Here is a 12,783-nt window from a genome sequence, read left to right on the forward strand (position 1 = left end):
TTTATTATGTGTATTCCTACGCGACCTTACATGAACTCAACAGTGAATGGCGGATGGATACACTATGATTTTTTTACAGAACCAAAGCTAAACATATCATTTAAATGTTGTGGAATTTATTTTGTCCGCGGACCAAATAACAGGATAATGCCGTGTCGAGACTAGGACCGGTTACAAGACCCCAGCAACATCCAACTCCAAAACTACTGATGCTGCCTACAGCTACACCGATTTCCACTCTTTTCAGTAACGTCTCATTAGTAATGTTAAAAATCTTTTAATCATAACTTGTGCTTAAAAGTAAGGTTTCAAAATAACCGACATTTTCGTACCCAAGGTCGAACCCATGGAAGGGCAGGTGGGTGGGGTTCGAAAATCCACGAGTACAAATGGCGGCGAAACTTAGCAAATAAATTCTTGCTAAATTTACCAATCACTTACACCTCATTTTGATTAAAAAGACATTTGAAGTGTGAATCAATCGTTGTATTACCAGACAGCTGAGTATCTTTGTGAGTTTCTTTGCATAAACAGGCAAATATCGTGTAAATATTTGCGGCAAATATCTGGGTCGACAAGTCGCGCGGATGAATAGCGCACATCACGCGAACTGCAGCGCCCCCAGTTGAGGACGAATCAAGAAACGCAACTCGAAATAATTAACTCCCTTCTGAAGCCGTACTCTTCAGTCTCCGAGAAATGTCAACAAAATGACGATTTTTAGTGTCTATATTATTAACAAAGCTGGAGGCTTAATTTATCAATATGACCACAGTACACCACGTCCAGAAGTAGAAAAAACATTTAGCTTTCCACTGGAGTTGACATTAAAAGTTTTTGATGAGAAGATAGTTGTGGCATTTGGTGAAAGAGATGGTATAAAAGGTATTGTGTCCCTAGTCAAAACCATCCCCCATTTTTGTCAAACGTCCCCCATTTGGTTTGAATACCGGACCACCATCCGCCCCCCCCCCCCTCCAAAGACAGTTCCTCCTAAGATAAATCCCCCCCCCCCCACCCCCACACATTTATAGTAATTGATTAGGAAGTGTCTTGAGGTACAGATATGTACTAGAATCAGATTCTATAGGTACAAATGCGTACCACAGTACAAGGGCGTAGGAGCTGGGGCGGCAGGGGCGGCACCCGCCGCCCCAATATTTCGAAGAGCGGCGAAATGCCGAACTCGTATATTTTTGAAAAGGCTAGAAAATATAATTGAAAATAAATACAGCGGTCTTCCATTTGTCATGAAGTGCATCGGCAACTGATATGTACACAGAATTTTGTCATATCGCTGACACCTTGTTAGATCACCTTGGTGACAGGGTATTGTACAAAAACGATAATCCGCAACGACCAAGGTCGCTGTATTTTTACGCCCTGCAGACTCGGATTATAGGCAATACATGAATTAATGAAAGTTAATCGTATTTAATTGCTTACTACCAAACTTGCAATTAATGTTGTGTCTCAAATTCTGCCGACAAAGGAAAGTATCTTGAGAAAAACACAATCGCAAATCGGGATCTTTAGATGTCTTTACATAAAATATATTAAATTAAATATTTTTGATACTTAAACATTTGTTTGAAAATCAAAGGCACCAATCATAATGATTAAATTCAACGCATAAAATGTAGAAAAATCCTCATAGATTTTACAGATCTTGTTAAATTAACAAGTATTACAGTTTCTATGTAAAAATATAAAAAGCTAATCACTCTCGCAATTTTGCATTTCCAAATCAATCATTTGGTAAAAAGAACCCTGAAGTCCGTTCATTTCAACCCTCAATGGTTCAAAGAAAACAATGAATTGCGTTTTACCTTTATAATGCCATTTAATGACTAAAATGCTATAAGGATTAGATTACCTCTTTAAGTCAGGGTCTTGTGCTCGATCCCCTACTTAGACATTACTGGTTTTACCCTGGCAAGACATTGTCCGTATCTAACATCGTACCGCCATTACAGTGTTTAAACATAGTAAACTGTAATTAGGGGTGAAAACTCGAAAAAAACGAGTATGTTCAACAGATACTGAGCAGTCCAAGAAGTCGCCAGATTGCACCATTTACTCAAGCTGTATGCAAAATTTTCTCGGGGCCACCCCGCACCCCGTTCATAGGAGGGGGACACCCCCTCCCAAACCCACCTCTCCGCCGCCCCAATGATAAAATCGTCCCTACGCCCCTGCAGTACTACCACTAGACAAGCCTGTCTTATAATGACACTGCGCCGATTTTATCTAATGAATTGCTTCCCTTGTCTGCAAAATGCTGGCATTTTTTTCTATTGAATCAATTGATATATAACAGAAATTGGTTAAATCTTTTAAATAAATACTGAGGGTAGTACAGAATTCTAAAACATGTTTTAAAATTTACATCAGTTTCGATCAGCAAACAAAAAGAGTCGTATGCAATAGGCAGAATATTTTTCTTATTTAATCAGTACCTCGTCGCACCTCAAATAACTGGCGCGCGCTGTATGACGTCATCCTCCAACGAACACCATGTTTACTTTATGCAGTGCAGATATTTGAAGGTAGTTTTCTCTGGAAAAGCTTACATTTGTACACTGTTGTTGACATCAAGAAACATAACTCTATCCTGCTTTTTGCAAGAATGATGACCCTAAATTTTAGACTTAGAAAATCATGGGTAGGACAATATTTCTATTATACAAAAAAAATCAGATGAGCGTCAGCACCCGCAAGGCGGTGCTCTTGTTATTTAATGGTTTTAATGGTTTTATTACACTCCCGCGATGTCAGACGTGTGATAATATGCTGTATTATATGCTTCCTGGAAAGCTGAATGATGGCCTGTTTTAAGTTATAAAAATTTAAACTGTTTTTCAATTTATTACAGTTGGCCATACACTTCTTTCTGTAAATGGAATTCCAGCCGAGGGAAAAAATCTCCAAGATGGGCGTGATATACTAGAAGTTCTTTCTGCGGATGAAAACTTTCCGATCAATATAAAATTTGGTAGACCCAAGTTAACAACCAATGAGAGAATTATGTTAGCCAGCATGTTTCATTCGTAAGTACTCAGTTTTATTTACTTCCTGTATGACTAGAAAATAATGTAGAAAATTAATGTAATGTCTGAAAACATTTTAAAAATTTCCACAGAAGGTAAAAACTTTTTGTCTGGTTAATTTGTATTCTATTCAAACATGCCAGTTAAACAAAGGTCAAACTATGAACATTTCATGATTTGAGTTTGATAAACAATGGTCAACTAGTTTTATGACAAGAAGTATCAATATAGGCCTACCCAGTAATGCATTTCCAGACATGCACTTTCATGTCAGAGAGTGAATCTTTTTTTTTTTACAAGGTTTTAGTTGGGAATTTTGGCTCCAAAGATGGAAATTACACTGTAACTATTTGCCATTGGGATTGGGCCAAAGTTTAGCCCCACTTTGACCACTAAAATCCCACTGGATTAGGACAAGATATAAGTTGATCAGTACAACTAGGCTTGTTTTAATAACAAATCTGACTTCAGTATTTTGACAATGAGAATTGATGACAGCCTTTTTTCAGTCAATGGTTATGTAACTTTATATAAATTTTGGGATAATTTGAAAGTTATCTGTAATTGTTTTACTTAGAAACCTGGGATTTCTCAGTTAAAATTTTGTTTCAGACCACTCTTCTTAAGCACTATACTTGTTTACTAATACCATCATGAGTTTAGCAAAAAGTCCAAGAACCATAACTTCCTGATGCTTTTAGTCAGAATTATGTCCCTTCCTGTACTAAACTCAGTATTTTTTTTGATATTGTAATACTGTAAAAACTGTAGCTTTAAATCTTTATACAATTTTTTGTTGTCAGGTAAAAATTTATAACCCTTTTATGCATGTGTGTGAAATTTGGCCCTTTCCTTACTTACCTGTACTGTTATATGAAAAGAACCATTTGAATATGATGAACACTAATAAATTTTGCAGTTTGAAATGGTTTGTGGTTTGAAAAATCTGATTTTCATAGACTATTCACATTTCTTGTTCTCTTTCCAGACTATTTGCAATTGGTTCCCAGCTTTCTCCAGAGCAAAGGTCATCTGGTATAGAAACTTTGGAAACAGATACATTTAAACTCCATTGTATGCAGACTATGACAGGTACAGTGTTTAGTTTAGAAGTCCTTTAGCTGTTTCAGTTGTCCAATAAGAAAAAATTAGAATCATGCAAATGAAGAATTGCCATTATTGAAGTGTCTGGAATGCATTCTATAATTATATTCTATACATCAAAGCTTTGTGTTAGACTTTGTTAAAAGTTAATATGGTTTCATGGCTGCTTTTCATCTAAATTATAACAGTTTTGGGTCCATACATTTTAGTTGATCAAAATTATGAGATAAATCTTTCGTAGTTCCTCTACTTGTTGAAAAACAGTTTTGCAGACTAGAGTTAGGCTTATCTGTCTGTCATTCTGTTTGTCCATTATTCTTTGTCTATCCTTTTCATGTATGGTCCGTAACTGTCTTTAAGGGATTTTGATATTACTGGGCACAAATGTTGTCTGTAGTGAATACATGTGTCATGCAGAAGTTCCAGATCACAAGATGAATGGTCAATGTCACACTTTGAGGCCAAATGTAAACATAGTATTAACAGGGTCTGGTTTGTGCCACTTCTGGACCATAATTGTGCCATCAGTCAGTTGATTATACTATTGCTCAACAACATACCATGCACAGCTTAAAGGAAATGGTCTCACTTGACAGCTTGGTGTCAACAGGGTTTGCTCTGTAAGTCAAGCATCCATCATGGGATTTTAATATTACTTGGCACAAATAATGTTCCCCATTACGAGTTTACATGTCATGGCTACACCACAACCCCTGGCTTAAAGGTCAAGGCCACTATATCATAAGTCAAGTTTCAAAAGTTTTTATGCCCCCAGCATCTACTGATGGGGGAGGCATATAGTGATTGTCCTGTCCGTTCATCCGTACGAAGTTAACCAAATGGGACCGTTTTGTCTAGCATCAATACCCCTTACTAGAATGACTTGATACTAATGCAGATGTAACCTGTGACCATTCCTCATCTTCAGACATCAAAACCTGACCTCAGTTTGACCTTGACCTCATTTTGGACTTAGGTTGCTTTATATGGGCCATCTCTTGGTTAACCAAATGGGACCGTTTCGTCTAGCATCAGTACCCCTTACAAGAATGAATTGATACTAATACAGATGTAAACTTTGACTATTCCTCATCTTCAAACATCACCTGACCTCAGTTTGACCTTGACCTTGACCTCGTTTTGGACTTAGGTGCAAAATCTATCGACAAGGATGCCACTGGGGGCATCAGGCGTTTATTGAACGCAGCTCCTTGTTTTTTCTTGTAGGGTCCTCATTTCAGCTACTCATCAAGGAACTCTGATATTACTTGGGATAGATGTTCCCAATAATGAGATGACATGTCATGAGCAAAACCCAAATTACTGTCTCAGAGGTTCTAGGTCCCACTTTGAGGTCAAATCTAAATAGTCTTTTTTTCCTGTCTGGTCATTTACGCGTCCATAAATATCATTTGGTACAAATATTCCCCATTTATAAAGAAATGATATATTTTGTGCAACTTCCAGACCACTGTCTGAATGGCCAATGTCACATTTGGAGGCCAACTCTGAACAGAACTTTTTATATGTATCCTCCCATCAGAGGATTTTAATATTACTTGGTATGAATCTTTCCCATAATAAGTTGAAATCTCATGTGTAAAACCAATAGCTCTAGCTCAAATGACCAGAGGTTAACAGTTTCTGTTTTGCGTCCACTCCAAAATTGTGCAGTCCATCAAGGGATTTTAATAATACATAGAACAAATGCTCCCTATAATGAGATTATGCATCACATGCAGGACTGATGGCTTCAAGGTCAATGTCACACTTAGAAGTCGAAGAGTTTTGAGCATTTTTCTTGTCCAGACGGTAACTTTTTCATCTATCATAACCGATGCATGAATATTGAAAGAGCTTGGCATAAACATTCAACATAACAAGCTGATGTGTTATATATGGACCCACTTTAAAAAAATGTTTGTGTGTTCTCTTCAGAACCACTCTCCTTTAATAATATACTTAAACGTAAAAGAAACTGGGCACTTTTCTTGTTTTGATAACTTTAATTCTACAGTGTACAGTTGTAAAATTTGGCAAGTAAGAATCTTGGTCATTAAGTTTTGTAAACATAACAATATGTAGGTCAAACTATGGCTAGGTCCTATGTAATAGCCTGAATAGCAATTTCACATGATTTCCATGTGCAGCATGTATACATAGGCACAGGTGGTAAAATTTGTTTTCTTTACATCCATTTGCACATGTACAAATGTGAATATAACTTTAGGTTTGGAAATATTCAAGCAGCAAATATGCCATGACTTTGAAACATCAGCGTATTGACGCTTTGATAATGCTGGGTAGGGGCAATTCTATCATAGCAGTTTCACGGGCAGTTAATTTCCATAGAAACACTATAATAAGTTGAGAGATAGATTTGTGCAAACGGGTACTGTTGCCGACCATCCTCAATTCGGTAGACTACGTGTGACTGGTGTCAGACTGGACTGTCACATTGAGTTGACGCACATGCGACGTCAGTACCAAACCGCCACTGCTACTGCAAGGCAATATTGTATAGGTTGTTAGACAGAATGGCGGGCACACACGATGTTAATGTAAATTTTCATCACTTTTGATTGAACTACATTAAATGAACACAAGAAAACATTCTCTCAGCTATTTGTGTATATTTGATTTTGACCTCTACTAAATGTAGACGCGTCATATGATAATAAAATCACGTTAGTTGAAAAGATAAATGTTTATCCTTTAAAATGATACCAAACATGACAACAATATTCCATCACTGAATTCTGAGAAAGTCTGAAAATATAAAACGCACAGTTTCTTTTGCGTTTAAGTATATATATAATGAAGTGTTTCATTACTTATTTTTCTCCATTTTCCCATCAATTTAAAAATATCTGTTATGAGAATTATTACTGTAACAGTGGACTCTGTATTGAATGGCAATACGTCATTCACTTGTTTCGTATAACAATTTGAACAAAAATAATCTAAAATAAAAAAGAATAATCTCCTTAGTCACTTCAAGTACAAGTTAGAGCATAATGTTGAGAAAGATGGAAGGAGGAAAAAAAATGTATAAGTGGATATGCTTGCGGGTTAAAAAGTTATATTTCACGAGCAGAAATATTTGCGAATCACCAAAAAATGAAGTGCCAAAGCTAAGTTTGTTTATCTTAATTTACTTTACTTTATTGACCTGTCTTGGTGAAGATGGAAATTTACGCTGGCTTATATTTGCGCGTATTTCTTGAATTTGCGAACATTTCCACCATGCAAACTTTTCCATACAGTATGTTAAAGTACATATTTGTATGTCCTGCTGAAACTTTTTGTTAGGGTTCATTCCAAATAAAGTATAAGCAAGAGTAATCAACACAAGATTTTCTCTCTTACCATCTCCGTAATACTTAATAGTTACTGTCATTGTTTTCTTCAGGATTAAAGTTTATTGTGATAGCTGACCCACGTCAGGCAGCAGTAGACGTATTGTTGAAAAAATTGTACGAAGTGTATGCAGACTTTGCCCTGAAGAATCCATTCTACTCATTAGATATGCCAATAAGGTAAGTTTACTTTTACCTTTACCCTACTAAATTTCTGAAATGGACTGGTCAATTATTCAATTTTGGCAATACCACTTATTTTTCAAAGGGGTGTTCACTGAAAATTTACTGACTGAATAGTGAACAGGGCAGACCATGATCAGACTGTGCAGGCTGATCTTGGTCTGCACTGGTCGCAAAGGCAGAATCGCTTGCTGCCAGCAGGGTAAAGGTTAAACAGCTCAACTTCAGAAGGACTGTTGTTTTTCAATTGGGAATATTTCGGCTGTGTATCCACTTTAAATAGAGGAAACAGAAATAGTTTTGTTAAGATACATATTCTTTCGGATCAGGTTTCAGATTCTTTGAGATTCCAAACTCGATGTTATGCATTTTTATTAGGATTATTTCCCACTGGAATATTTTGAAAAATATTTCATGCCTCACAAAATTATTGAATAGAGTAATGTAATATGTTGCCACTGGTAAACAGTTACATTACTCTTTACACAAGGTGGTCAGTAATTTACTATTCTGTATTATACCTGTTGCTAGCTCACCTGAGTAATCACAAAGTTGAGGTTTTCTTCAACACCCTCTGTCTTTTGTCCGTCATTAAATTGCTTTAAATTTATTTATGTCTCCTCTTAAACAAGTTAGCTATTTCAACCAAACTTCACAGGAATCTTCCTTAGGTGGTCTTCTTTCAAACTTTTTTCAAAGAAATCCATTCTAAACAGAATGCTGGTTGCCATGGCAACAGAAAAAATCTTTCCACAGACTTCTATAGCTAACAGACTTCACAGACAACCTGAGCATGAAGTCTGAAATTTCAGTAAGGTCTAACCTGCCAGAAATAAATTTTGAAGAAAATTTTCTGCATATGAATCCTTTATAATTCTGCAATGTTCTATTTTTCAGGTGCGACTTGTTTGATACTAATCTTCAGTCGTCTATAGAACAGGCAGAAAGACTGGGAATCAGTAATGTTTGAATGGTGTAACTTTACAAGTACTAGTTATAATCCCTGACACATCATAAGAAAAGTGTGTAAAAGTCGTGATTTTAGAGTTCAGTGGACTAATTATTTATAATTAATACATACTTTTGTTTGGAAATTTATTTTATATGAAGTTGTGGTTATCTTTGAAAATTGTAGCTTAACTGCAGAAGTGAAAGGTTAGAAAAATATGAGTGTTACTGAAGCAGATGAGAGATGAAACGAGCATTGCAGGACAAATTAAGAAAGAAAATTATGAAAAAAAAAGAAATAGTTTAAGTTAAACTGTAATGCACATGTAAACATTGCTTGAATGTCAGTGCAGGTCATTTGAGTAGAGCATACAATATTATTATCCCCCGACGAAAGTCGGAGGGATATAGTTTTGGCGTTGTCTGTATTTCCGTCCGTCTGTCCGGAGCCATATCTAGGAAATGGTTGGGAATATTTAATTAAAACTTCATATACATGTTCACCACAATGTGTTCTTGCGGCCCATCAAGTTTCAGTCAGATTGCCCAAGTAATACCAGAGTTATGGCCCTTAGAAGTTTCTAGTGTTAACTATATAGGGTACTATAAATGTGGCAATTTCTGCATCATAACTTTTGATATATTTGACCTAGAACTATGAAACTTAAACAGAATTTAGATCACCATAATGTGGTTGTGTACACACAATTTCATTTGGATTTATTTGTAAATTAAGAGTTATTGCCCTTTAATTGTATAAAAATCCACATATTTGTACATAACAAACTTACCAATTGGTAGAATTTCATTAAATTTCTTTCATTCTTTTCCATGAACATTTATTGTAAACATGTGAAGTTGTGTACCCACACCTGGTCACCCCCTTACCTTGATCACACACCTCCCCCCTTATCCCCTGACACTCCCCCCCCCCCCCCCCCTCCCCTCCACCCCCAAAAAAAGAAAAAAAATTCATTCCTTATTTTAGATTTTTTTCAAACAAACTTCATATACATGTTCACCACTATGAGGTTATGGGGCCCATCAAGTTTCAGACAGATTGCCCAAGTAACACCAGAGTTATGGCCCTTAGAAGTTTCTAGTGTTAACTATATAGGGTACTATAGATCTATAGATATGCCAATTTCTGCATCATACCTTTTGACATATTTGACCTAGAACTATGAAACTTTAACAGAATTTAGAGCACTATAATGTGGTTGTGCACAGACAATTTTGTACAGATTTCTTTTTGTAACTTCAGAGTTATTGCCCTTTAATTGTCTAAAAATCCACATATTTGTACATAACAAACTTACCATTTGGCAGAATTTCATTAAATTTCTTTCATTCTTTTCTGTGAACATTTATTATAAACATGTGAAGTTGCACACCCACACCTGGCCCCGTGTTCACAAAACATTTTTCGGTCTCAGCTGAGTTTGAGTTTGAAATTTTAATATCAATTTTACTAAAACTTCAAAGTTAAATTCCAATTGAGACTGACCATCATTACTGAAAAGTCGCTTGAAAATCGTTATTAACTTAAAATTTAGTTTTAATCACGCTATTTAGATATAAATGACAAATAAAGTTTCATTATCAAACTCAGTTGAGATTGAAAATGTTTTGTGAACACGGGGCCTGGTCACCCACTTGCCTTGGTCACACCCCCTCCCCCTCCCAACCCCCCCTCCCAAAATTCTTCTTTTTTTTTCATTTCTTATTTTAGATTTTTTTCAAACCTTCCAAGTTGTGCCATTCCCCCACCTCACTTCTCCATCCAGTCATGCCCACCACTGATCATGCATCCTCTGCCCCCCCCCCCCCCACCCCCACCTCCAACTTCACCCTTTTACCTTTTTTTTTTTTTTTTTTCATTTTTAATTTTCAATCAATATTTATAATCAACATGTGAAATGTTGTTTCCTCTCCCTTTCCCCTGCACCCCCACCCCCTAAAAAAATAAATATATACATATATCTATATATAGATATATATATATTTCCATTCCTTTTTTTTTTTAAATGTTCAAACCTTCAACATGTTAAGTTGTGACTGCACAAACCTTGCCCTCAGCCATGTTCAAGATATCTTACCAGTGTTCTCTTAAGGACATCTGATCTTTTAAGTTCAAATGTACATGTAAACAGCAACACCTGGTGCCAAACCACTCAAAGACAATATTTCATTCCAGTTAAACTTCAAGCTCACATTTCAATTAACTGCATTTAATTTTAAAAGCTAAGCTTATTACAGTAAGCATATCCTATTCAAAATAAATTCTTTAGTCAGGATCAAAGTATCATACATTTATTATGTACTCTTTAATTAAACATTTGTTTTCTGTTAAATTGATTTTGACTAATGAAATTATTTGCTTCTTATTAACATCCTTAACTTTTTGCCGGATATATCTTTTTGCCATTCCTCACCACAAACCCTTTCGGCGGGGGATACCAATTCATCGAGTTTGCTTGTTTTACCTTCAGCCCCAATATGGGTAATAGTTTATGAATTTATTATCATTATTGTGTAAAAAATGGTTGAATACATGTAATGTTTTGTACTTACACATGAGTTCCATTACTAGTGCAAGGCCATCAAGGACAGTGATTCAGGAGAATTCTTTATGCATGATATAACTTCTTCAACTTGAATATAATGTCTGTAAATTTTAGTATTCTGCTTGTATGTTTGACCTGTATTATGGTGTAAATTAATGAATATGAAGTACACAAAATGGTATTACTTAAGATGAAAAGAAACTAGGGTATCGTAAGCAGTTCAGTTCTAGTGCTTTCATAAGTGCATCAGAGAGACAGACAGAAATATGAGGCATAAACTTGATGTTTGGGCCCTATGCAATTTTCCTGGTGCAGCACAGTGCAGCTGTGCCACTGTGTACTATCTCACTACTTTGAATGAAAAAAAATAATTGTATTACATTGAGTGATAGTTTTGTTATTGAATCATGCATTGGGGACCATATAGGACTTTAAATATTAATCACTTTAGGAGAATCTTGCTGGATTTTGAGCGGATTTAAGCTACAGGATGGCGAACCCGCATGACTTGGATACCATACACACAGAAAAAAACCATCTTGAATCAAGTGACATTTTGCCGATATTTTCCTTATTAGTTGACGGATTTTTATAAAATTCAGTGTGTCAGCAAAATAAGTGCTTTCCTCTGCACAAAGCATCTGCCATTAGTTCTCAGACAGGTACTGATTGCAGACGTTTTGTGAAGAGGAAAGCACACTTTTTCCTTTCTTCCAAGTTCTTTTATCTTACGAAAATCCGTCAAGTACCGTAAAAAGGAAAATATAGGCAAAATTCTACCTGAATTGGGACATTTTCTCCATGTGTGGGATATCCAAAAGTCTGGTATGTATGTTGGCCACCCTGAACTGTATTACATACATTTGTAAAGCATACTTAATGTTGGTTAACCCTTAGCCTGCTAAATTTCCTAAATGGACTGGTCCATCATTAAATTTGGGCAATACCATTTATTATTTGAAGGGGTGTTCACTGAAAATTTACTGACTGAATAGCGAACAGTGCAGACCATGATCAGACTGCACGGATGTGCAGGCTGATCTTGGTCTGCACTGGTCGCAAAGGCTAAAATATTTGCCGTCAGCAGGCTAAAGGTTAAGTAAAGGTGAGAATAGTTGAAAGCTTGTATCATATTAGCCCAAACTTCAGCATATATCCACTACACTGTTAATATGTATTTTGCAAAAATGTGCAATATTTAATAAAACATTGAAATATGTTTTAGTTTATGCCATGTTGTGTTCTCCTTCAAGATATATAGTTTTCTAAGGAATATCCAAGACTCTGAAATTTAATTTTCAGCAGTTCCAATAGTTATATATTTCCCAATATTGATACCCCAAGATGTTAAGTATATGGGGGCTATACTGGATTTACGCATGGATGCTTCATATCTTCTTATCCGCTGGGAAGATTTTCATAAAATGTCATCGATTGTTCACCTCATCAAGACTGTGAGTAGAGTGCACTGCCAAGGTCATTAGATCTAAGCATAAGGTAACACTTGGAGGTCAAAGGTCAGATAGCTTAAATTCCTGTCCTCTCCGTGTTGTCTATACCACTCAGAAGACT

At 36.0% G+C, this 12,783-nt stretch overlaps 1 protein-coding gene across 2 annotated transcripts; it reads left to right on the plus strand.

Annotated features, from left to right (window-relative positions):
- The first annotated feature begins 666 nt into the window (after positions 1–666).
- LOC123532870 (trafficking protein particle complex subunit 4-like) lies at positions 667–12,430 on the plus strand. Of its 2 annotated transcripts, XR_008366297.1 has the most exons (6): positions 667–885; positions 2,876–3,050; positions 4,039–4,142; positions 7,567–7,693; positions 8,594–12,096; positions 12,306–12,430. XR_008366297.1 is itself a non-coding variant. In XM_045314468.2 (5 exons), exons 1-5 carry the CDS (start codon positions 711–713, stop codon positions 8,664–8,666), a joined length of 654 nt encoding a protein of 217 aa, XP_045170403.1. In that variant the 5' UTR covers positions 667–710; the 3' UTR covers positions 8,667–12,430. The 2 variants fall into 2 exon arrangements, 1 of the variants encoding a protein (XP_045170403.1); XM_045314468.2 differs by having other exon boundaries at positions 8,594–12,430.
- Positions 12,431–12,783: the final 353 nt, after the last annotated feature.

The sequence above is a fragment of the Mercenaria mercenaria genome, chromosome 11, assembly GCF_021730395.1.
Source record: "Mercenaria mercenaria strain notata chromosome 11, MADL_Memer_1, whole genome shotgun sequence".
Lineage (NCBI taxonomy): Eukaryota > Metazoa > Mollusca > Bivalvia > Venerida > Veneridae > Mercenaria > Mercenaria mercenaria.

Bases quoted from the DNA above. Each gene is read 5' to 3' on its own strand.
- LOC123532870 (XM_045314468.2), top strand. From the start codon at position 711: ATGACGATTTTTAGTGTCTATATTATTAACAAAGCTGGAGGCTTAATT. The intron at 3,051-4,038 runs GTAAGTACTCAG...TTCTCTTTCCAG, and splicing joins TTAGCCAGCATGTTTCATTC to ACTATTTGCAATTGGTTCCC. The intron at 4,143-7,566 runs GTACAGTGTTTA...TGTTTTCTTCAG, and splicing joins TTGTATGCAGACTATGACAG to GATTAAAGTTTATTGTGATA.